Source organism: Panulirus ornatus, chromosome 15 (genome assembly GCF_036320965.1).
Source record: "Panulirus ornatus isolate Po-2019 chromosome 15, ASM3632096v1, whole genome shotgun sequence".
In the NCBI taxonomy this organism is placed as follows: domain Eukaryota; kingdom Metazoa; phylum Arthropoda; class Malacostraca; order Decapoda; family Palinuridae; genus Panulirus; species Panulirus ornatus.
In genome coordinates this window covers 57,954,006-57,981,567 of record NC_092238.1, presented here as the reverse complement: position 1 = coordinate 57,981,567, position 27,562 = coordinate 57,954,006, and the positions used below count along the sequence as shown (strand labels likewise).

At 41.2% G+C, this 27,562-nt stretch overlaps 1 protein-coding gene across 1 annotated transcript in view; it reads left to right on the top strand.

Moving 5' to 3' along the window:
• Positions 1 to 27,562, top strand: part of LOC139753639 (kin of IRRE-like protein 2) — a gene marked incomplete at its 5' end in the record, with an annotated part of 622,394 nt that overhangs the window by 60,069 nt on the left and 534,763 nt on the right. Inside the window, one exon of the mRNA XM_071670248.1 lies at positions 8,155 to 8,342. Within this exon, the coding sequence (XP_071526349.1) occupies positions 8,155 to 8,342 (188 nt within the window). The remainder of the gene's footprint in view (positions 1 to 8,154; positions 8,343 to 27,562) is intronic.

The following is a 27,562-nucleotide window of genomic DNA, read 5'->3' as shown; positions in this document are numbered from 1 at the left end:
TAGGCGCGTGACAGACTTCTGGATGATAATGTGCTGAGAGTTGTAACTGGAGTGATGTCTGATCATTATCTTATGGAGGCGAAGGTAAAGATTTTTAGAGGTTTTCAGAAAAGAAGAGAGAATATTGGGGTGAAGAGAGTGGTGAGAGTAAGTGAGCTTGGGAATGAGACTTGTCTGAGGATGTACTGGGAGAGACTGAGTGCAGAATGGGAAAAGGTGAAAGCATGGACCTAAGGGGAGTGGGGGAGGAATATGATGTATTTAGGGAAGCAGTGATAATATGCGCAAAAGATGCTTGTGGCTTGAGAAGCGTGGGAAGTTGGTAGAATAGAAAGGGTAGTGAGGGGGGGGATGAGGAGGTAACATTATTAGTGAAAGAGTAGAGAGAGGCATTTTGACGATTTTTCCAGGGAAATCGTGCAAATGACTGGAGATGTATAAAAGAAAGAGGCAGGAGGTCAAGAGAAAGGTGCAAGGGTGAAAAAGAGAGGAATTGAGAGTTAGGGTGAGAGAGTATCATTAAATTTTAGGGAGAACAAATGATTATTGAAAGGAGTTAAATATAGTGCGTAAGAAAAGAGAACAAATGGGAACATCGTTGAAGAAGCTAACAAGTAGTGATGATGTGAGAAGGAGATGGAGAGAGAGTATTTTGAAGGTTTGTTGAATGTGTTACATGATAGAGTGGAAAATATAGGGTGTTTTGGTCGAGGTGATGTGCGAAGTGAGAAGGTTAAGGAGAATGATTTGGTAAACAGAGATGAGGTAGTAAAACCTTTGCGGAAGATGAAATCTGGCAATGCAGGGGGATTGGATGGTTTTTAGTGGAATTCTTTAAAAAAGCGGGTGACTGTGTTTTTGACTGGTTAGTAAGGATATCTAATGTACGTATAACTCAGCATGAGGTGCCTGATGATTGGCGGAATATATGCATAGTACCATTGTACAAATTCAAAGGGGATAAAGGTGAGTTCTCAAATTACAGAGATATAAGTTTGTTGAGTATACCTGGGAAATTATATGGTAGGGTATTGATTGAAAGGGTGATGGCATGTACAGAGCATCAGATTAGGGAAGAGCAGTGTAGTTTCAGAGGTGGTAGAGGATGTGTGGATCAGATGTTTGCTTTGAAGAATGTATGAGAGAAATACGTAGAAAAGTAAATTCATTTATATGTAGTATTTATGGATCTGGAGAAGGCATATGATAAAGATGATAGAGATGCTCTGTGGAAGGTATCAAGAATATATGGTGTGGGAGGCAAATTGGTAGAAGCAGTGAAAAGTTTTTATCGAGGATGTAAGGCATGTTTACTCGTAAGTAAAGAGGAAAGTGACTGGTTCTCAGAGAATGTGGGTTTGCGGCAGGGGTGCGTGAAGTCTCCATGGTTGTTTAATATGTTTATGGATGGGGTTGTTAGGGCGGTGAATGCAAGAGTCTTGGAGAGAGGGGCAATTATGCAGTCTGTTGCGGATGAGTTGGCTTGGAAAGTGAGTCAGTTGTTGTTCGCTGATGATACAGCGCTGGTGGCTGATTCGGGTGAGAAACTGCAGAAGATGGTGACCGAGTTTGGTAAAGTGTGTGAAAGAAGAAAGCCGAGAGTAAATATGAATAAGAGCAGGGTTATTAGATACAGTAGGGTTGGGGGACAAGTCAACTGGGAGGTAAGTTTGAATGGAGAAAAACTTGAGGAATGGAAGCGTTTTAGATAACAGGGAATGCATTTGTCATCGGATGGAACCATGGAAGTAAAAATGACTGACAGGTTGGGGGAGCGGGGGCCTAGAAACTCTCCCTTCCATGTACTTTAACTTTGTAAAAAGGGAATCTGAAGAAGGAGTCACAAGGGGAGTGCTCACTCTCCTCGAAAGCTGAGATTGGGGTGTCTAAATGTGTGTGGATGTAACGAAGATAAGAAAATAGGACAGATAGGTAGTATGTTTGAGGAAAGGGACCTAGATGCTTTGGCTCTAAGTGAAATGAAGCGGAAGAGTAAAGGGGAAGAGTGGTTTAGGAATGTTTTGGGGGTAAAGTAAGGGTTGGTGAAAAGAGAAGAACAAGGGCAGGAGTAACACCGCTCCTGAAGTAGGAATGGTGGAAGTATGTGGTAGAGTGTAAGAAAGTAAATTCTCGGTTGATATGGGTAAAACTTAAAGTGGATGGGGAGAGATGGGTGATTATTGGTGTCTATGCACCTGGGCATGAGAAGAAAGATTATGAGAGGCAAGTGGTTTGGGAGCAGCTGAGTGAGTATGTTAGTAGTTTTGATGCACGAGACCGGGTTATAGTGATGGGTAATTTGAATGGAAAGGAGTTTATTGTGGCAGTTCAGGAAATGCTTGGTGTACATGGGGTGTTCAAAGTTGTAAATGGAAATGGGGAAGGGCTTGTAGATTTGTGTGCTGAAAAAGGACAGGTGATTGGGAATACCTAGTTAAAAAAGAGCGTTATACAAAAGTATACGTATATAAATAGAAGAGATGGCCAGAGAGCGTTATTGGATTACGTGGTAATTGATAGGCGCGTGAGAGAGAGTTTTGGATGTTAATGTGATGAGAGGTGCAACTGGAGGGATGTCTGATCATTATCTTGTGGAGGCGAAGGTGAAGATTTCTAGATGTTTCCAGAAAAGAAGAGAGAATGTTGGGGTGAAGACGGTGGTTAGAGTAAGTGAGCTTAAGAAGGAGACCTGTGAGAGGAAGTACCAGTAGAGATTGAGTGCAGAATGAAAAAGGTGAGAGCTAAGGACGTAAGGGGAATGGGGGAGGATTGGGATGTATTTAGGGAAGCAGTGATGGCTTGCGCAAAAGATGCTTTTGGCATTAGAAGCGTGGGAGGTGGTCACATTAAAATGGGTAGTGAGTGGTGGGATGAAGAAGTAAGATTATTGGTGAAAAAGAAGAGATAGGCATTTTGACGATTTTTGCAGGGAAATAGTGCAAATGACTGGAAGATGTATAAAAGAAAGAGGCAGGAGGTCAAGAGGAAGGTGCATGGGGTGAAAAAGATGGCAAATGAGAGTTGGAGTGAGAGAGTATCATTACATTTTAGGGAGGATAAAAGATGTTTTGGAAGGAGGTAAATAAAGAGCGTAAGACAAGAGAACTAATGGGAACATCGGTGAAGGGGGCTGATAGGGAAGTAATAAGAAGTAGTGGTGATGTGAGGAGATAGAGTGAGTACTTTGAAGGTTTGTTGAATGTGTTAGATGATAGAGTGGCAGATATAGGGTATTTTGGTCGAAGTGGTGTGCGAAGTAAGAGGGTTTGGGAAAATGAGTTGGTAAATAGAGAGGAGGTAGCAAAAGCTTTGCGGAAGATGAAAGCCAGTAAGGCAGCGGGTTTGGATGTATTTTAGTGGAATTTATTAAAAGAATTGGGTGACTGTGTTGTTGATTGGTTGGTTAAGGATATTTAATGTATGTATAACTCATGATGAGGTGCCTGATTATTGGCGGAATGCATGCATAGTACCATTGTACAAAGGCAAGTAGGATAAAGGTGAGTGCTCAAATTACAGAGGTATAAGTCTGTTGAGTATTCCTGGGGAATTATATGGTAGGTTATTGACTGATATGTTGAAAGCATGTACAGAGCATTAGATTGGGGAAGAGCAGTGGGGTTTCAGAAATGGTAGAGGATGTGTAGATCAGTGTTTCCTTTGAAGAATGTATGTGAGAAATACTTAGAAAAGCAAATGGATTTATATGTAGCATTTATGGATCTGGAGAAGGCACATGATAGAGATGATAGAGATGCTCTGTGGAAGGTATTACGAATACATGGTAAATCGTAGAATACATGGTAAATGGTAGAATTAAGAATATATTGGTAGAAGCAGTGAAAAGTTTTTATCGAAGATGTAAGGCATATGCACGCGTAGGAAGAGAGGAAAGTGACTGGTTCTCAGTAAATGTCTGTTTGCGACAAGGGTGCGTGATGTCTCCATGGTTATTTAGTTTGTGAATGTATGGGGCTGTTAGGGAGGTGAATGTAATAGTTTTGGAAAGAAGGGCAAGTATGCAGTCTGTTGTGGATGAGAGGGCTTGGAAAGTGAGTCAGTTGTTCGTTGATGATACAACGCTGGTGGCTGATTCGGTTGAGAAACTGCAGAAGCTGGTGACTGAGTTTGGTACAGTGTGTGAAAGAAGAAAGTTGAGCGTAAATGTGAATAAGAGCAAGGTTATTAGGTACAGTAGGGTTGAGGGTCAAGTCAATTGGGAGGTAAGTTTGAATGGAGATAAACTGGGGGAAGTGAAGCGTTTTAGATATGTCGGAGTGGATTTGGAAGCGGATGGAACCATGGAAGTGGAAGTGAGTCACAGGGTGGGGGAGGGAGCGAAAGTTCTGGGAGCGGGGGGCTAGAAACGCTACCCACCTTGTATTTTAACTTTCTAAAGGGGGAAACAGAAGAAGGAGTCACGAGGGGAGTGCCCACCCTTCTCGAAATCTGAGATTGGGGTGTCTAAATGTGTGTGGATGTAACCAAGATAAGAAAAAAGGACAGATAGGTAGTATGTTTGAGGAAAGGGACCTAGATGCTTTGGTTCTGAGTGAACCGAAGCTGAAGAGTAAAGGGGAAGAGTGGTTTAGGAATTTTGGGAGTAAAGTCAAGGGTTGGTGAGAGGACAAGAACAAGGGAAGGAGTAGCACTGCTCCTGAAACAGGAATGGTGGGAGTATGTGATAGAGAGTAAGAAAGTAAACTCTAGGTTGATATGGGAAAACTTAAAGTGGATGGAAAGAGATGGGTGATTATTGGCGCCTAAGCACCTGGGCATGAGAAGAGAGATCATGAATGGCAGGTGTTTTAGGAGCAGCTGAATGAGTGTGTTAGTAGTTTTGATGCACGTGACCGGGCTATTGTGATGGGTGATTTGAATGCAAAGTTGAGTAATGTGGCAGTTGAGGGAATAATTGGTGTACATGGGGTGTTCAGTGTTGTAAATGGAAATGTTGAAGAGCTTGTAGATTTGTGTGCTGATAAAGGACTGGTGATTGGGAACACCTAGTTTAAAAAGAGATATACTTAAGTATACGTATATAAGTATGAGAGATGGCCAGAGAGCGTTATTGGATTACGTGTTAATTGATGGTCGCGTGATAGAGAGTTTTGGATGTTAATATGCTGAGAGGTGCAACTGGAGGGATGTTTGATCATTATCTTGTGGAGGCGAAGGTAACGATTTGTAGAGGTTTTCAGAAAAGAAGAGAGAATGTTGGGGTGAAGAAAGTGGCGAGAGTGAGTGAGCTTGGGACGGTGAATTTTGTGAGGAAGTACCAAGAGGAACTGAGTACAGAATGGAAAAAGGTGAGAGCGAAGGACGTAAGGGGAGTGGAGGAGGAATGGGGTGTATTTAGGGAAGCAGTGATTGCTTGCGCAAAAGTTGCTTGTGGCATTGGAAGCGTGGGAGGTGGTCAGATTAAGAAGGGTAGTGAGTGGTGAGATGAAGAAGTAAGATTATTGGTGAAAGAGTAGAGAGAGGTATTTTGACGATTTTTGCAAGGAAATAGTAGAAATGACTGAGACATGTATAAAAGAAAGAGGCAGGAGGTCAAGAGAAACGTGCAAGGAGTGAAAAAGAGGGGAAACGAGGGTTGGGGTGAGATAGTATCATTAAATTTTAGGGAGAATAAAAAGAGTGTTTTGGAAGGAGGTAAATAAAGAGGGTAAGACAAGAGAACTACTGGGAACATCGGTGAAGGCGGCTCATGGGGAGGTAGTAAGAAGTAATGGTGATATGACATGAAGTGTGTAATTTGAAGGATTGTTGAATGTGTTAGATGATAGAGTGGCAGATATAGGGTGTTTTTATCGAGGTGGTGTGCGAAGTGAGAGGGTTACGGAGAATGATTTGGTAAACAGAGAGGGGGTAGTAGAAGCTTTGCGAAAGATGAAAGCCGGCAAGCAGCGGGTTTGGATGGTATTTTAGTGGAATTTATTAAAAAAAACGTGGTGACTGTGTTGTTGACTGGTCGGTAAAGATATTCAATGTATGTATAACTCATGGTGAGGTGCCAGAGAATTGGCGGAATGCATGCATAGTACCATTGTACAAAGGCAAATGGATAAAGATGAGTGCTCAAATTACAGAGGTATAAGTCTATTGAGTATTCCTGGGAAATTGTATGGGAGAGTATTGATTGAGCGGGTGAAAGCATAAACAGAGCATCAGATTGGGAAACAGGGGTGTGGTTTCAGATGTGGTAGAAGATGTGTGTTTCAGGTGTTTGCTTTGAAGAATGTATGTGAGAAATAGATTTATATGTAGCAATTATAAATCTGGAGAAGGCATATGATAGAGTTGATAGAGATGCTCTGTGGAAGGTATTAAGAATATATGGTGTGTGAGGCAAGTTGTTAGAAGCAGTGAAAAGAATTTATCGAGGATGTAAGGCATATGTACGAGCAGGAAGAGAGTAAAGTGACTGTTTCTCAGTGGACGTCAGTTTGCGAGAGGGGTGCGTGATGTCTCCATAGTAGTTTAATTTGTTTATGGGTGGGGTTATCAGGGAGGTGAATGCAAGAGTTTTGAAGAGAGGGGCAAGTATGCAGTCTGTTGTGGATGAGAAGGCTTGGGAAGTGAGTCAGTTGTTGATCGTTGATGATACAGCGCTGGTGGCTGATTCATGTGAGAAACTGCAGAAGCTGGTGACTGAGTTTGGTAAAGTGTGTGAAAGAAGAAAGCTGAGAGTAAACGTGAATAAGGGGAAGGTTATTAGTTACAGTATGGTTGAGGGAGAAGTAAATTGGGCGGTAAGCTCAAATGGAGAGAAACTGGAGGAAGTGAATCGTTTTAGATATCTGGGAGTGGATTTGGCAGCGGATATAACCATAGAAGTGGAAGTGAGTCACAGGGTAGGGGAAGGGGAGAAAGTTCTGTGATCGTTGCAAAATGTGTGGAAGGCGAGAACGATATTTCGGAAAGCAAAAATGGGTATGTTTGAAGGAATGGTGGTTCCAGCAATGTTATATGGTTGCGAGGCATGGGTTATAGATAGAGTAGCGAGGTGGAGGGTGGATTTGTTGGAAATGAGAAGGAAAATATATGATGTGAGTTGGTTTAATCGAGCAAGTAGTGAAAGGGTAAGAGAGATGAGTGGTAATTAAAAGAGTGTGGTTGAGAGAACAGAAGAGGGTGTTTTAAATTTTTTTTTGTCACATTGAGAGAATGAGTGAGGAAAGATTATCAAAGAGGATATATGTGTCAGAGGTGGAGGGAACGAGAAGTAGGAGACCAAATTGGAGGTGGAAAAATGGAGTGAAAAAGATTTTGAGCGATTGGGGCCTGAACATGCAAAAGCGTGAAAAGCTTGCAAGGAATAGAGTGAATTGGAACGATGTGTTATACCGTGGTCGACATGCTGTCAATGGATTGAACCAGGGCATGTGAAGCGTTTGGGGTAAACCAGGGAAAGTTCTTTGGGGCCTGGATTTGGAAAGGGCGCTATGGTTTCGGTGTATTATATATACTGTTAGAGACTGAGTGTGAACGAATGTGGCATTTGTTGTCTTTCCTAGTACTACCTCGCACACATGCGCGGGGAGGGGGTTGTCATATCATGTGTGGCGGGGTGGTGACTGAATGAATTAAGGCAGCAAGTATGAATCATGTACATGTGTATATATGTATATGCATCTGTATGTATATATATATATACATATATATATATATATATATATATATATATATATATATATATATATATATATATATATATATACATATATATATATATATATATATATATATATATATATATATATATATATATATATATATATATATATATATATATATATATGTTGAAATGTATCGGTATGTATATGTGCGTGTGTGAACGTGTATGTATATACATGTGTATATGGGTAGGTTGGGCCATTCATTCGTCCGCTTTTTGCGCTACCACGCTAACGCGGGAGACGTGTGTGTGTGTGTGTGTGTGTGTGTGTGTGTGTGTGTGTGTGTGTGTGTTCTTGTGTGTGTGTCTGTGTGTGTGTGTGTGTGTGTGTTCTTGTGTGTGTGTCTGTGTGTGTGTGTGTCAGTGTGGTATACATACGTGAAGACAGCTATTCTCACATGAACCTTTAACCTTCACATTCAGCACAACTGTGATCCTTTATATCTATAGCTGGTGCTCGCTTCTCTCCCCAGCTACGACATGAGAAACGGCGCGGCCACCCACTGGAGGAACCCCTCACACTTTGGAAGCCGAGCAGCCTTTGATACCGCCTTCCTCAAGATCCAGAGGATCCATGCTGGGGATGAGGGAACCTACAGATGTAGGGTGGATTTCCGTACCAACCCTACACTCACCTTCACCACCAACCTCACTGTCATTGGTATGTAGCCTTACACACAACCTCATTACTAAACCTCATTATTTGGTAAGTTAACCCCATCCGCTGTCACAATTAACCTCACTGGAGTTGGTGAATAACCACATACTGAGACTCATCAAAAAGCATCATTATTTTCGGTAAGTTAGGCCACCAGTGTCATTAGCACCCTTAACTACTATCTGTAGTCTTGTAAGTATGTCCAGTAACAGTTTAAGTGACCTTACTGATAATTCAGGAGCTTTAGACTAATTACTGAACTGTATTGATCCCTGAATGGAGTGTCATGATATCGTTTGCTTTTACGAGGTTTATATAGCAATATCTACATAGATTCTCTCCACTATTTCTGCGTTTAATTCTTCATTTTTATATTTATCTTTATCTTCAAGGGAAAATCTCTCTTGTTACCTTAGTGAAATAGATATATCTAGAGCTTTTGTCGCAACATGCCACATCAGCTAGGGAATTAATTTTCAGCATCTCTTAAGTGTTAAACAGTTTTGACACAAAGTGCTTGGTACCTCCGATAGGATGTCATGCTGACATGCCGGTGATGGCCTCCCAGAGTACCTTTTGCAGTTCGGCTTACATGAGATATTCTTCCAGAGCCTCGTCGATCATGGTATGCATTTCATTTCTCGGTGTTTGCCGCTCTTGAAAACAAATTACCTGGGTCAAAGTCTTTTCACTGCCGTAAAAACATATGACTGGCACTATTAATAGGAATGATAGTATATAGTAATGATGTCTCATTATCTGGTCTCCGTTTTCTATACACTTCCTTCGTTCATCGCTGGGAGGCATCAACAACAAAAATGGTCTGTAAAAAATTCTTGCTCTATACTAAATCTTGAAATGAAGTCTGGACATTATCATCACTCAACGGTCAAGTTGTTTTTCTTGGACGATCTATCAGTCATAATTTACCAATTACAACACACTGAATATGCATTAGCTCGGTCAGATCGTAAGTAATAGAGATCGGATGAATGTCAACAACCTTTGACAAAAACAATAAACATCTATGCTTGCGATTGATATCACCCGCGTTTGATAATAAAGATTTAAGAAACATCTGATCTCTTGATATTTCAACAAAATTTCTTACGAAGTACTTTATGAAAATTATTGGTTTTACATACCTATTTGTTGATTCCCTCTCAGAGAGGTAGCCCTCGGAACAGAAGAATGGCCTCTTTTGTTCATATCAACGCTTGCTTTCATGTGTAATACATCGACACCACATCCCCCTAATCACAATCAGGCACCGCATTCCTTTCCGTATTTTACCCTAACCGCTTCATACTTTCTGCATCAGTTCAAAGAGAGGCAGTCGCCCTCTGCATACCACATCTCTCCTATTTACTCTATCCAGTGCCTTGGGCACTCAAAAACGTTTTCACACTATCCTACCAATTTCAATTCATTCTCATTCTTGTCCCCTCCACTTCTGCACTTCTGACGCATACACCCAATTTGTCAACCTCTCCTCATTCATTCCCGCTATATGTCTAAATCATTTCATCAGACACTCTTCAGTCCTTTCAATCATTCTCTACTTACTACCAAATATCTCTCCATCCTATCCTTTTTCAGTCAACCTTCCTCAAACTACATATTGTCGTAAATCATTTAATATCTAACACATACACCTTCTTCCGTGCATTTTCATCACGAACCCACGCCTGGTATCCATACAACACCGATGAGATTACTGTACCATCAAACACTTCCACCTTTGCCTTAACAGATGATAATTTCTTTCTTGCCCCCTCACTCATCCTCTGACTCGCTTCAGTTCCCACGGATCCAAGCACTGCTATTTCCACGACTGGATATCTAAAATATTCAACTTCTTTTAAGTTCTCTCCATTTAAACTCTCGCTAAACTAACCTGTTTCTTTTCACTGCTAACCTACCGACCTTGCTCACTCTCAGCTCTCTTAACATGTTTAATGTTAGCTGAGACGGCACGGGCAGCTGAGGCCTTAATGAAGGTGATCCCATTAACACATTCTCTCTCTCTCTCTCTCATATATATATATATATATATATATATATATATATATATATATATATATATATATATATATATATATATATATATATATATATTATCCCTGGGGATAGGGGATTAAGAATACTTCCCACGTATTCCCTGCGTGTCGTAGAAGGCGACTAAAAGGGGAGGGAGCGGGGGGCTGGAAATCCTCCCCTCTCGTTTTTTTTTTTTTTTCCAAAAGAAGGAACAGAGAATTGGGCCAGGTGAAAAGGCCCAGTCCTCTGTTCTTAACGCTACCTCGCTAATGCGGGAAATGGCGAATAGTTTGAAAGAAAAGAAAAGAATATATATATATATATATATATATATATATATATATATATATATATATATATATATATATATATATATATATATATGGATGTGCTGGAAATGAGATGTTTGATGACAATGTGTGGTGTGAGGTGGTTTGATCGAGTAAGTAACGTGAGGGTAAGAGAGATGTGTGGAAATAAAATGTGGGTTGAATCAGGGCATGTGAAGCGTCTGGGGTAAACCATGGAAAGCTGTGTAGGTATATATATTTGCGTGTGTGGACGTATGTACATACATGTGTATGGGGGTGGGTTGGGCCATTTCCTTCTTCTGTTTCCTTGCGCTACCTTGCAAATGCGGGAGACAGCGACAAAGGAAGGAAGTGAAGTGTTTTAGATATCTGTGAGTGGATCTGGCAGCGGATGGAACCATGGAAGCGGAAGTGGATCATAGGGTGGGGGAGGGGGCGAAAATTCTGGGAGCCTTGAAGAATGTGTGGAAATCGAGAACATTATCTCGGAAAGCAAAAATGGGTATGTTTGAAGGAATAGTGGTTCCAACAATGTTGTATGGTTGCGAGGCGTGGACTATGGATAGAGCTGTGCGCAGATGGATGGATGTGCTGGAAATGAGATGTTTGAGGACAATGTGTGGTGTGAGGTGGTTTGATCGAGTAAGTAACGTAAGGGTAAGAGAGATGTGTGGAAATAAAAAGAGCGTGGTTGAGAGAGCAGAAGAGGGTGTTTTGAAATGGTTTGGTCACATGGAGAGAATGAGTGAGGAAAGATTGACCAAGAGGATATATGTGTCGGAGGTGGAGGGAACGAGGAGAAGAGGGAGACCAAATTGGAGGTGGAAAGATGGAGTGAAAAAGATTTTGTGTGATCGGGGCCTGAACATGCAGGAGGGTGAAAGGAGGGGCAGGAATAGAGTGAATTGGAGCAATGTGGTATACCGGGGTTGACGTGCTGTCAGTGGATTGAATCAAGGCATGTGAAGCGTCTGGGGTAAACCATGGAAAGCTGTGTAGGTATGTATATTTGCGTGTGTGGACGTATGTATATACATGTGTATGGGGGTGGGTTGGGCCATTTCTTTCATCTGTTTCCTTGCGCTACCTCGCAAACGCGGGAGATAGCGACAAAGCAAAAAAAAAAAAAATATTTATATATATATATATATATATATATATATATATATATATATATATATATATATATATATATATATATACATATATATATATATATATATATATATATATATATATGTATATATATATATATATATATATATATATATATATATATATATATATATATATATATATATATATATATATATATATATATATATATATATATATCTTTTCTTTCATACTATTTGCCATTTCCCGCATTAGCGAGGTAGCGTCGAGAACAGAGGACTGGGCCCCCGAGGGAACATCCCCACCTGGCCCCTTCTCTGTTCCCTCTTTTGGAAAAAAAAAAAAAAAAAAAAGCGAGAGGGGAGGATTTCCAGACCCCCGCTCCCTCCCCTTTTAGCCGCCTTCTACGACACGCAGGGAATACGTGGGAAGTATTCTTTCTCCCCTATCCCCTATCTGTTATCATTAATTTCACTCCTTATCTCTTATCATATCAGTTGTTCAGGTACATTTAACCTTTTAGTTCATTCATACACATCCCAGTTTTAAAGTCAAACATGATCTTTCACAGTGACATACACATATCTCATTTTTTCATCTGCATGAGGCTTTCATTCACTAATCTGCAATCAACTTTTACATATGTCTCCTAAACTACCATTTTTCCTGCATCATGATTCTATATATATATATATATATATATATATATATATATATATATATATATATATATTCTTGACCTCCTGTCTCTTGCTTTTATATATCTCACACTCAATTGCATTTTTTTCCCTGCAAAAATCGTCCAAATGCCTCTCTCTTCTCTTTCACTAATAATCTTACTTCTTCATCCCACCACTCACTACCCTTTCTAATCAACCCACCTCCCACTCTTCTCATGTCACAAGCATATTTTGCGCAATCCATCACTGATTCCCTAAATACATCCCATTCCTACCCCACTCCCCTTACTTCCCTTGTTCTCACCTTTTTCCATTCTGTACTCAGTGTCTCCTGGTACTTCCTCACACAAGTCTCCTTCCCAAGCTCACTTACTCTCACCACCCTCTTCACCCCAACATTCACTCTTCTTTTCTGAAAACCCATAGAAATCTTCACCTTAGCCTCCAGAAGATACATGGTGCTTTGACAAGAAAATAGTGAAATTGGAAAAAATATAGCTTAGACATTGAAGCTTATTGATACAGTCGTTAAATTGATGAGAACTACTATTGACGTTTGTGTAAATAAATTATACATTTCCCTTTTCTATAGCCAGAGGTTGAACCATTATATGACGTTCATTTTTTTCATTTCATTTCAAGCTGGAAGTTTCAGTTTTCTAAATTATTTCTTACATTTTTCATATGTATATATATGTATATGTGTGTGTGTGTGTGTATATGTGAGTGTGTGTGTCTGTGTGTATATATATGTATATATATATATATTTATGTATTATCCCTGGGGATAGGGGTGAAAGAATACTTCCCACGCATTCCTCGCGTGTCATAGAAGGCGACTAGAGGGGACGGGAGCGGGGGGCCAGAAATCCTCCCCTCCTTGTATTTTCTTAACTTTCTAAAATGGGAAGCAGAAGAAGGAGTCACGCGGGGAGTGCTCATCCTCCTCGAAGGCTCAGACTGGGGTGTCTAAATGTGTGTGGATGTAAGCAAGATGTGAAAAAAGGAGAGATAGGTAGTATGTTTGAGGAAAGGAACCTGGATGTTTTGGCTCTGAGTGAAACGAAGCTCAAGGGTAAAGGGGAAGAGTGGTTTGGGAATGTCTTGAGAGTAAAGTCAGGGGTTAGTAAGAGGACAAGAGCAAGGGAAGGAGTAGCAGTACTCCTGAAACAGGAGTTGTGGGAGTATGTGATAGAATGTAAGAAAGTAAATTCTCGATTAATATGGGTAAAACTGAAAGTTGATGGAGAGAGATGGGTGATTATTGGTGCATATGCACCTGGGCATGAGAAGAAAGATCATGAGAGGCAAGTGTTTTGGGAGCAGCTGAATGAGTGTGTTAGTGGTTTTGATGCAAGAGACAGGGTTATAGTGATGGGTGATTTGAATGCAAAGGCGAGTAATGTGGCAGTTGAGGGAATGATTGGTATATATGTGGTGTTCAGTGTTGTAAATGGAAATGGTGAAGAGCTTGTAGATTTATGTGCTGAAAAAGGACAGGTGATTGGGAATACCTGGATTAAAAAGCGAGATATACATAAGTATACGTATGTAAGTAGGAGAGATGGCCAGAGAGCGTTATTGGATTGCGTATTAATTGACAGGCGCGCGAAAGAGAGACTTTTGGATGTTAATGTGCTGAGAGGTGCAACTGGAGGGATATATATATATATATATATATATATATATATATATATATATATATATATATATATATATATATATATATATATATATATATATATATATATATATATATATATATATATATATATATATATATTTTTTTTTTTTTTATTTTTTTTTTTTATACTTTGTCGCTGTCTCCCGCGTTTGCGAGGTAGCGCAAGGAAACAGACGAAAGAAATGGCCCAACCCCCCCCATACACATGTACATACACACGTCCACACACGGAAATATACATACCTACACAGCTTTCCATGGTTTACCCCGGACGCTTCACATGCCTTGATTCAATCCACTGACAGCACGTCAACCCCAGTATACCACATCGCTCCAATTCACTCTATTCCTTGCCCTCCTTTCACCCTCCTGCATGTTCAGGCCCCGATCACACAAAATCCTTTTCACTCCATCTTTCCACCTCCAATTTGGTCTCCCTCTTCTCCTCGTTCCCTCCACCTCCGACACATATATCCTCTTGGTCTATCTTTCCTCACTCATTCTCTCCATGTGCCCAAACCATTACAAAACACCCTCTTCTGCTCTCTCAACCACGCTCTTTTTATTTCCACACATCTCTCTTACCCTTACGTTACTTACTCGATCAAACCACCTCACACCACACATTGTCCTCAAACATCTCATTTCCAGCACATCCATCCTCCTGCGCACAACTCTATCCATAGCCCACGCCTCGCAACCATACAACATTGTTGGAACCACTATTCCTTCAAACATACCCATTTTTGCTTTCCGGGATAATGTTCTCGACTTCCACACATTTTTCAAGGCTATCAAAATTTTCGCCCCCTCCCCCACCCTATGATCCACTTCCGCTTCCATGGTTCCATCCGCTGACAGATCCACTCCCAGATATCTAAAACACTTCACTTCCTCCAGTTTTTCACCATTCAAACTCACCTCCCAATTGACTTGACCCTCAACCCTACTGTACCTAATAACCTTGCTCTTAATCACATTTACTCTTAACTTTCTTCTTCCACACACTTTACCAAACTCCGTCACCAGCTTCTGCAGTTTCTCACATGAATCCGCCACCAGCGCTGTATCATCAGCGAACAACAACTGACTCACTTCCCAAGCTCTCTCATCCCCAACAGACTTCATACTTGCCCCTCTTTCCAAGAATCTTGCATTTACCTCCCTAACAACCCCATCCATAAACAAATTAAACAACCATGGAGACATCACACACCCCTGCCGCAAACCTACATTCACTGAGAACCAATCACTTTCCTCTCTTCCTACACGTACACATGCCTTACATCCTCGATAAAAACTTTTCACTGCTTCTAACAACTTGCCTCCCACACCATATATTCTTAATACCTTCCACAGAGCATCTCTATCAACTCTATCATATGCCTTCTCCAGATCCATAAATGCTACATACAAATCCATTTGCTTTTCTAAGTATTTCTCACATACATTCTTCAAAGCAAACACCTGATCCACATATCCTCTACCACTTCTGAAACCACACTGCTCTTCCCCAATCTGATGCTCTGTACATGCCTTCACCCTCTCAATCAATATCCTCCCATATAATTTACCAGGAATACTCAACAAACTTATACCTCTGTAATTTGAGCACTCACTCTTATCCCCTTTGCCTTTGTACAATGGCACTATGCACGCATTCCGCCAATCCTCAGGCACCTCACCATATATATATATATATATATATATATATATATATATATATATATATATATATATACTTAGAAAAGCAACTGGATTTTTATGTAGCATTTATGGATCTGGAGAAGGCATGTGATAGAGTTGATAGAGTTGCTCTGTGGAAGGTATTAAGAATATATGGTGTGTGAGGCAAGTTGTTAGAAGCAGTGAAAAGTTTTTATCGAGGATGTAAGGCATGTGTACGTGTAGGAAGAGAGGAAAGTGATTGGTTCTCAGTGAATGTAGGTTAGCGGCAGGGGTGTGTGATGTATCCATGGTTGTTTAATTTGTTTATGGATGAGGTTGTTAGGGAGGTGAATGCAAGAGTTTTGGAAAGAGGGGCAAGTATGAAGTCTGTTGGGGATGAGAGAGCTTGGGAAGTGAGTCAGTTGTTGTTCGCTGATGGAACAGCCCTGATGGCTGATTCATGTGAGAAACTGCAGAAGCTGGTGATTGAGTTTGGTAAAGTGTGTGAAAGAAGAAAGTTAAGAGTAAATGTGAATAAGAGCAAGGTAATTAGGTACAGTAGGGTTGAGGGTCAAGTCAATTGGGAGGTAAGTATGAATGGAGAAAAACTGGTGGAAGTAAAGTGTTTTAGATATCTGGGAGTGGATCTGGCAGCGGATGGAACCATGGAAGCGGAAGTGGATCATAGGGTGGGGGAGGGGGCGAAAATCCTGGAAGCCTTGAAGAATGTTTGGAAGTCGAGAACATTATCTCGGAAAGCAAAAATGGGTATGTTTGAAGGAATAGTGGTTCCAACAATGTTGTATGGTTGCGAGGCGTGGGCTATAGATAGAGTTTTGCGCAGGAGGATGGATGTGCTAGAAATGAGATGTTTGAGGACAATGTGTGGTGTGAGGTGGTTTGATCGAGTAAGTAACGTAAGGGTAAGAGAGATGTGTGGAAATAAAAAGAGCGTGGTTGAGAGAGCAGAAGAGGGTGTTTTGAAATTATTTGGGCACATGGAGAGAATGAGTGATGAAAGAATGACCAAGAGGATATATGTGTCGGAGGTGGAGGGAACGAGGAGAAGTGGGAGACCAAATTGGAGGTGGAAAGATGGAGTGAAAAAGATTTTGTGTGATCGGGGCCTGAACATGCAGGAGGGTGAAAGGCGGGCAAGGCATAGAGTGAATTGGATCGATTTGGTATACCGGGGTTGACGTGCTGTCAGTGGATTGAATCAGGGCATGTGAAGCGTCTGGGGTAAACCATGGAAAGCTGTGTAGGTATGTATATTTGCGTGTGTGGACGTATGTATATACATGTGTATGGGGGTGGGTTGGGCCATTTCTTCCTTATGTTTCCTTGCGCTGTACATATATATATATATATATATATATATATATATATATATATATATATATATATATATATATATATATATATATATATATATATATATATATATATATATATATATATATATATATATATATATATGGTGTGGGAGGCAAGTTGTTAGAAGCAGTGAAAAGTTTTTATCGAGGATGTAAGGCATGTGTACGTGTAGGAAGAGAGGAAAGTGATTGGTTCTCAGTGAATGTAGGTTTGCGGCAGGGGTGTGTGATGTCTCCATGGTTGTTTAATTTGTTTATGGATGGGGTTGTAAAGGAGGTAAATGCAAGAGTCCTGGAAAGAGGGGCAAGTATGAAGTCTGTTGGGGATGAGAGAGCTTGGGAAGTGAGTCAATTGTTGTTCGCTGATGATACAGCGCTGGTGGCTGATTCATGTGAGAAACTGCAGAAGCTGGTGACTGAGTTTGGTAAAGTGTGTGGAAGAAGAAAGTTGAGAGTAAATGTGAATAAGAGCAAGGTTATTAGGTACAGTAGGGGTGAGGGTCAAGTCAATTGGGAGGTGAGTTTGAATGGAGAAAAACTGGAGGAAGTGAAGTGTTTTAGATATCTGGGAGTGGATCTGTCAGCGGATGGAACCATGGAAGCGGAAGTGGATCATAGGGTGGGGGAGGGGGCGAAAATTTTGGGAGCCTTGAAAAATGTGTGGAAGTCGAGAACATTATCTCGGAAAGCAAAAATGGGTATGTTTGAGGGAATAGTGGTTCCAACAATGCTGTATGGTTGCGAGGCGTGGGCTATGGATAGAGATGTGCGCAGGAGGATGGATGTGCTGGAAATGAGATGTTTGAGGACAATGTGTGGTGTGAGGTGGTTTGATCGAGTAAGTAACGTAAGGGTAAGAGAGATGTGTGGAAATAAAAAGAGCGTGGTCGAGAGAGCAGAAGAGGGTGTTTTGAAATGGTTTGGGCACATGGAGAGAATGAGTGAGGAGAGATTGACCAAGAGGATATATGTGTCGGAGGTGGAGGGAACGAGGAGAAGAGGGAGGCCAAATTGGAGGTGGAAAGATGGAGTGAAAAAGATTTTGTGTGATCGGGGCCTGAACATGCAGGAGGGTGAAAGGAGGGCAAGAAATAGAGTGAATTGGAGTCATGTGGTATACAGGGGTTGACGTGCTGTCAGTGGATTGAAGCAAGGCATGTGAAGCGTCTGGGGTAAACCATGGAAAGCTGTGTAGGTATGTATATTTGCGTGTCTGGACGTGTGTATGTACATGTGTATGGGGGGGGGGGTTGGGCCATTTCTTTCGTCTGTTTCCTTGCGCTACCTCGCAAACGCGGGAGACAGCGACAAAGTATAAAAAAAAAAAAAAAAAAAAAAAAAAAAAAAAATATAAAAAAAAATATATACATATGTATATATATACAGCGCTGGTGGCTGATTCATGTGAGAAACTGCAGAACCTGGTGACTGAGTTTGGTAAAGTGTGTGAAAGAAGAAAGTTAAGAGTAAATGTGAATAAGAGCAAGGTTATTAGGTGCAGTAGGGTTGAGGGTCAATTCAATTGGGAGGTGAGTTTGAATTGAGAAAAACTGGAGGAAGTGAAGTGTTTTAGATATCTGGGAATGGATCTGGCAGCGGATGGAACCATGAAAGCGGAAGTGGATCATAGGGTGGGGGAGGGGGCGAAAATTCTGGGAGCCTTGAAGAATGTGTGGAAGTCGAGAACATTATCTCGTAAAGCAAAAATGGGTATGTTTGAAGGAATAGTGGTTCCAACAATGTTGTATGGTTGCGAGTCGTGGACTATGGATAGAGTTGTGCGCAGGAGGATGGATGTGCTGGAAATGAGATGTTTGAGGACAATGTGTGGTGTGAGGTGGTTTGATCGAGTAAGTAACGTAAGGGTAAGAGAGATGTGTGGAAATAAAAAGATTGTGGTTGAGAAAGCAGAAGAGGGTGTTTTGAAATGGTTTGGTCACATGGAGAGAATGAGTGAGGAAAGATTGACCAAGAGGATATATGTGTCGGAGGTGGAGGGAACGAGGAGAAGAGGGAGACCAAATTGGAGGTGGAAAGATGGAGTGAAAAAGATTTTGTGTGATCGGGGCCTGAACATGCAGGATGGTGAAAGGAGGGCAAAGAATAGAGTGAATTGGAGCGATGTGGTATATATATAAATACATATATATGAACAAAGTGCATGTGGACGCGCTCCTGCATAGAACATACAACCTCCAACAGGCAGGATCGAACCCGGGACCCCTGGGCAAGAGGCGGGAATGCTAATCGCTAGGCGATGGGCCTCTCTAATTGGAAATAACTATTCGAATACTAAGTTTTCGAATACCCTTCGTCTCACATTGGTGAGCAACGGGGTCTACACCGGTTATTTCCCAACAGGTGCACGCAGCCAGTAGAGAGCATTTTACCGAACCTAATTGTACAACGTGGAGTTATGTTAATACAAACAAAGTGCACATGAACGCGCACCTTCATAAAACATACAAACCTCCAAGAGCCAGGATCGAACCCGGGACCCATGTGCAAGAGGCGGGAATGCTAATCGGTAGGCTATGGGCCTCGCTAATGGGAAATAACAATTCGAATACTAAGTACTCGAATACCCTTCGTCTCACATTGGTGAGCAACGGGGTCTACAACGGTTATTTCCCTACAGGCGCACATAGCCAGCAGAAAGCATTTTACCAAACCTAACTGTAGAACGCGGATGTATGTGAATACGAATAAAGTGCATATGAACGCGCACCTTCATAGAACATACAAACCTCCAACAGCCAGGATTGAACCCGGGACTCCTGTGCAAGAAGCAGGAATACTAACCGCTAGGCTATGGGCCTGACTAATAGGAAATAAATATTCGAATACTAAGTTCTCGAGTACCCTTCGTCTCATATTGGTAAGCAACATGGGAAGTAAAGTGAAATTATTATGAAAAGGGAGAACTAAATGATTCTTTGGTGTCAATAGGAGGTTTGGGCTAAACTCTATTAAACGATTTCTTTGCTAACTGATGGGATCTATCAATGGAAGATCTAGGGTACTTTAACTTAGATCCAATAGAATTTTTCTTCTCAAACTCATCATCAGCAAACTCTGGACTGCAAATACGTAATGCCTTAGGCAAATTCCCATGTTCCTTAAATCCTTTAATGTAAATGTTGCCTTTAGCAACAATGATATTATAAAGAATATCTTAATCAGGAATTCACCAGAAAATTCTCTTGGATGCATCTATAAAGTGCCTTGTGAAACTTATGATAAATTTTATGTTGGTCAGACTGGTAAGGATCTCTCTGTTAGACTTAAGCAAAATAAATACAGTATAAGAACAGAAAACGAATCAAATGCCTTGTTTAATCACGTTAAAAACTATGATCACTGTATTAAGTGGAGTAGTGCCATCTCAGTTATGAACTCTAACTCTATCACCAAGAGAAATATCATTGAATATTCTATTAGTAAATACAGAAAGAATTATAATCTAATATTAGTGATGGTCTGTACAAATTAGATAACTTTATTGCTGATAAAATTTGTAAAATGATAAGTTTATGAACGTTCGTTGTATATTTTGGACAATTACATGTCCACCAAATGGCGTCCTAGCTTCGTCTCTTCAAGGTATATCAACCGACTTATATTTCTCTCTTGTTTCTCCCCTGATGATGTGATCATTACACGAAAGTGCACTCGGGAACTTGTCGTGTTTCATTTTCCCCGTGGACTCATAGGAATATATATATATATATATATATATATATATATATATATATATATATATATATATATATATATATATATATATATATATATATATATATATATTTTTTTTTTTTTTTTTTTTTTTTTTTTTTTACTTTGTCGCTGTCTCCCGCGTTTGCGAGGTAGCGCAAGGAAACAGACGAAAGAAATGGCCCAACCCCCCCCCCCCATACACATGTACATACACACGTCCACACACGCAAATATGCATACCTACACAGCTTTCCATGGTTTACCCCAGACGCTTCACATGCCCCGACTCAATCCACTGACAGCACGTGAACCCCTGTATACCACATCGCTCCAATTCACTCTATTCCTTGCCCTCCTTTCACCCTCCTGCATGTTCAGGCACCGATCACACAAAATCTTTTTCACTCCATCTTTCCACCTCCAATTTGGTCTCCCTCTTCTCCTCGTTCCCTCCACCTCCGACACATATATCCTCTTGGTCAATCTTTCCTCACTCATTCTCTCCATGTGCCCAAACCATTTCAAAACATCCTCTTCTGCTCTCTCAACCACGCTCTTTTTATTTCCACACATCTCTCTTACCCTTACGTTACTTACTCGATCAAACCACCTCACACCACACATTTTCCTCAAACATCTCATTTCCAGCACGTCCATCCTCCTGCGCACAACTCTATCCATAGCCCACGCCTCGCAACCATACAACATTGTTGGAACCACTATTCCTTCAAACATACCCATTTTTGCTTTCCGAGATAATGTTCTCGACTTCCACACATTTTTCAAGGCTCCCAAAATTTTCGCCCCCTCCCCCACCCTATGATCCACTTCCGCTTCCATGGTTCCATCCGCTGACAGATCCACTCCCAGATATCTAAAACACTTCACTTCCTCCAGTTTTTCTCCATTCAAACTCACCTCCCAATTGACTTGACCCTCAACCCTACTGTACGTAATAACCTTGCTCTTATTCTCATTTTTATATATATATATATATATACAGCACTACAGTGGCTGTGATATTTCACCCTTTTGATGCAAATAGCTATCTTTTATTTCTACCTCACCCATACATGGTCTGCTGAGATTCAATCCACAAACATACAAGTACTCTAATTCATACATTGCACCTGAGAGCATGTAACTCACATGACCCATTTTCGTGAGGTGAGCGCTCAGCTCTGACCCTACCTCATGGTAAAATATCGTAAGTACCAGTACGTACTCTCTCTCTCTCTCTCTCTCTCTCTCTCTCTCTCTCTCTCTCTCTCTCTCTCTCTCTCTCTCTCTCTCTCTCTCTCTCTCTCTCTCTCTCTCTCTCTCTCTCTCTCTCTCTCTCTCTCTCTCTCAGGTCCTTCTATTCGTGCACTTCATCATAATTCAATGCATCAAGGGAATACACTCGTCTCCAGTCATACAATAATCTCAGGGCTTAAGCAGAGACTCGAAGTTTTGTGTATGTGTGTGTGTGTGTGTGTGTGTGTGTGTGTTTTGTGGAGCGAAAGTTTCAAACTCGTGTTACCTCATCTCCCAGTGTTTTATATAGGAATCATTTCTTTACCACTGTGTGTGAACACACACACACACCACCACCACCACCACCAAGTATGGGTTTGTGTGTTGAGGGTTTGTGGGTGTCTCGTAAGGTGAACTTGGTCCTATCTGTTTCCTGGTCACGTAATAATAAGACACGACGAAAACGGAACTCCAAAGCCTGTTCGGACCTTTCCCCTCAGATGATATATTGAAGGACTGACTCTCCGCCCACCACGCTGCCTCCCGCCTAAAGGTCATGACGCACAAGGTCCCAGGGAGACTGGCAGCCGCAACAGACGACAGTGCAAGAACTCCTCGAGCAAGAGGGTCCGATCCTTGTATTTGATTGCTGTGTCTTTGGTGTAACGCTCAAGGGCTAAGTCCAAGACTTCCATATTACTCACGGGTCGTGACACCATGCTCAGAGGTCATGTCAACTGGAAAAGGGTTAAAATGCCGTATTCATGGGTTCAGTTCTAACTAGACTGGAGTGAATCGACTACATTGAACAAAATTCTCGAAGAATCATTGTTGCTCCTCTCGTTTCCCTCACTATGAATATTGTTAACTTCATCACCATGAGAGATAAAACACAAATGACTTAATCTTCCATACTTTTTTAACAACAAAATACTTTGTATGGCGTCTAAGGAAATAATAATGCTGAAATCATTTTACCGTTCACAATCAGTCTCTCCGAAGCATCAAGTGATCAATAGGAGATTCAGAACTATTATAATCTTCATTTCTCACACATATTCTTTAATGCAAACGCCTGTTCCACACATTCTCTACCATCCCGAAACCGCATCATTCCTTCCTAGTCTGATGTTCTGTGTAAGCTACCACCCTCTGAATCATCACTCGCCCACACAACCTATCGTGGACACTCAAACTTATAACTCTGTAATTCGACCATTATCTATTGTGATCCTTGCCTTTATGCAATGGTACTATACAGGCATTGCGACAATCCTCAAGTTTCACTTTGATCCATAAATACAAAGAAATACTGGCTATGCTAGTCAACAACACATGAGGATTTCCATGTGGCGTTTATGGATCTTGAGAAAGCACATGATAGGGCTAATAAAGATGCTTTGCTGGGGAAGTTACGTATATATAATGAAGGACAGACATTTCATTCCTTTGTGTTTACCGTTCGTAGGGGCAATGAGGATTTTTTGCAAAAGAGTAAAACGTGTGCAAATTAGAAGATGGGAGGGGGAGTGGTTTTAGGTGAAGGCGGGTCTGCAGCTAGGCTCCGTATGTCACAATGGCCGCTTAATCTCTTTATGGAGGTGAGTCAGTCGTTGTTTCCTGATGACACGTAGTTGGATGGCAGATTCGAGTGAGAAACTGCAGCAGTTGGATTCTGTTTTTGGTTAGCGTTCGTGACCGTGACGCATTCATGGGCCACCCAAGGTCGAGCACATAGGTTCGAATCCTGTTCACAACAGTCGGTCCACAATCAACTCAGCTGTTCATCCACCCTCAGGGGTTGGTCGATTAAATGGGTACCTGGCTCAGGCTAGAACATATAGGAGAGACAGGTAGTATGTTTGAGGAAAGGAACCTAGATTTTTGGCTCTGAGCCAAACGAAGCTCAAGGGTAAAGGGAAAGAGTGGTTTGGGAATGTCTTGGGAGTAAAGTCAGAGGTTGGTGAGAGGACAAGAGGAAAGGAAAGCGTAGCACTACTCCTGAAGCAGGAGTTGTGGGAGTATTTGATAGAGTGTAAGAAAGTAAACCCTAGATTGATATGGGTAAAACAGAAACTGGATGGAGAGAGATGGGGGATTATTGGTGCCTATGCACCTTGTCATAAGAAGGAAGATCATGAGAGGGAATTGTGTTGGGAGCAGCTGAGTGAGTGTGTTAGCAACTTTGATGCACGAGACCGGGTTATAGTGAAGGGTGATTTGAATGCAAAGGTGAGTAGATGTTCTTGAAGCAGGTAAATAAATGCGTAAGACAAGGGAAATAATGGGAACATCGGGGAGATGACAACAAGTAGTGGTGAAGTATGAGGCATATAGAGTGAGTATTTTGAAGGCTTGTTAACTGTGTTTCAAGATAGAGTGGCAGAATAGGTGCTTTGGTCGAGGTGGTGTGCGAAGTGATAGGGTCAAGGAGAATGGTTTGGTAAACAGAGAAGAGGTAATGAAAAAGCTTTGCAGAAGATGATAGCCGGCAACGCGGCGGGTTTGGATGGTATTGCTGTTGAATATATCCAAAAAGTGGTGACTGTATTGTTGACTGGTTTTGAGGATATTCAATGTATATATGGTTCACGGTGAAGTGCCTGAGGATCGGAAGAATGCATGTATAGTGCCCTTGTACAAAGGCAAAGTGGATAAGGGTGAGTGTTCAAATTACAGAGGTATAAGTTTGTTGAGTATTCCCGGGAAATTATATCGTAGGGTATTAAATGGGAGAGTCAAGGCATGTACAGAGCATCAGACTGGGGGAAGATTGGGTGGTTTCAGAAGTGGTAGAGGATGTGTGGACCAGGTGTTTGCTTTGAAAACTGTATGTGAGATATACTTGGAAAAACATATGGATTTGTATGTAGCACACACACACACACACACAGACACACACACATGCGTGACTCTGTAGTGTAGTGGTTAAGGCTATCGACCATGCGTAAGCACGGCCAGCCTGGGGTGGTACCCTCTGGGGTTCAAATCCTGGGCGTGGCAGTTGGCCTTCATCCAAGCAAGGCTCATCCTTCCCCCAGGGCTGGTCAATAGTTGGATACCTCGCTTAAGAAGCGGCGTATTTGTGTGTTTATGTAGGAGAAACGATATGGATTATGAACGTATATATATATATATATATATATATATATATATATATATATATATATATATATATATATATATATATATATATATATATATATATATATATATATATATATATATATATATATATATATATATATATACGTTCATAATCCATATCGTTTCTCCTACATAAACACACAAATACGCCGCTTCTTAAGCGAGGTATCCAACTATTGACCAGCCCTGGGGGAAGGATGAGCCTTGCTTGGATGAAGGCCAACTGCCACGCCCAGGATTTGAACCCCAGAGGGTAGCACCCCAGGCTGGCCGTGCTTACGCATGGTCGATAGCCTTAACCACTACACCAAAGAATCGCGCAAGTGCGTGTGTGTGTGTGTGTGTGTGTGTGTGTGTGTGTGTGTGTGTGTGTGTGTTTATGTGTAAGTGTGTGTGTATGTGTTTGTCTGTGTTTAATTCTAATGATTTGGCTATTATCAGAACATTCATTAACCCAGCTTTTTCGGTTAACTTAAAAGCAGTGACTGGTTAAAAGGAAAAGAATGTACACTGTAATCCTTCTTACATTTGTGAATTTGAAATTCCTCATGTACTACTGACCTTTTAATCGTACGTAACAGTCTTTGTCTCTAGATGTAATGGTAATGAAGGACCATTGTTTACTCAATAACTTTACCTTTGTTCGACACTGGAGCAACCTTCCCAAACACACTCGTGAATAGTTCAGAGGATAAGGCATATCTCTTATAGCTGTAAAGTTTGGCAGGAAAACGTAGAGACGCATCGGCACATGGTGCAACATTTCGTCATATATATATATATATATATATATATATATATATATATATATATATATATATATATATATATATATATATATATATATATATATATATATATATATATATATATATATATATATATATATATATTTACTTATTTTTATTTATTTTGCTTTGTCGCTGTCTCCCGCGTTTGCGAAGTAACACAAGGAAACAGACGAAAGAAATGGCCCAACCCACCCCCATACACATGTATATACACACACGTCCACACAGGCAAATATACATACCTATACATCTCAATGTACACATATATATACACACACAGACACATACATATATACCCATGCACACAATTCACACTGTCTGCCTTTATTTATTCCCATCGCCACCTCGCCACACATGGAATACCATCCCACTCCCCCATCATGTGTGAGGGGTAGCGCAAGGAAAAGACAACAAAGGCCTCATACGTTCGCACTCAGTCTCTAGCTGTCATGCAATAATGCCCGAAACCACACCTCCCTTTCCACATCCAGGCCCCACACAGCTTTCCATGGTTTACCCCAGACGCTTCACGTGCCCTGATTCAATCCACTGACAGCACGTCAACCCCGGTATACCACATCGATCCAATTCACTCTATTCCTTGCCCGCCTTTCACCCTCCTGCATATTCAGGCCCCGATCACTCAAAATCTTTTTCATTCCATCTTTCCACCTCCAATTTGGTCTCCCACTACTCCTCGTTCCCTCCACCTCCGACACATATATCCTCTTGGTCAATCTTTCCTCAATCATTCTCTCCATGTGCCCAAACCATTTCAAAACACCCTCTTCTGCTCTCTCAACCACGCTCTTTTTATTTCCACACATCTCTCTTACCCTCACGTTACTTTCTCGATCAAACCACCTCACACCACACATTGTCCTCAAACATCTCATTTCCAGGACATCCACCCTCCTGCACACAACTCAATCCATAGCCCACGCCTCGCAACCATACAAGATTGTTGGAACCACTATTCCTTCAAACATACCCATTTTTGATTTCCGAGATAATGTTCTCGACTTCCACACATTCTTCAAGGCTCGCAGGATTTTCGCCCCCTCCCCCACCCTATGATTCACTTCCGCTTCCATGGTTCCATCCGCTGCCAGATCCACTCCCAGATATCTAAAACACTTTACTTCCTCCATTTTTTCTCCATTCAAACTTTCCTCCCAATTGACTTGACCCTCAACCCTACTGTACCTAATAACCTTGCTCTTATTCACATTTACTCTTAACTTTCTTCTTTCACACACTTTACCAAACTCAGTCACCAGCTTCTGCAGTTTCTCACATGAATCAGCCACCAGCGCTGTATCATCAGCGAACAACAACTGTCTCACCTCCCAAGCTCTCTCATCCACAACAGACTTCATTCTTGCCCCTCTTTCCAAAACTCTTGCATTCACCTCCCTAACAACCCCATCCATAAACAAATTAAACAACCATGGAGA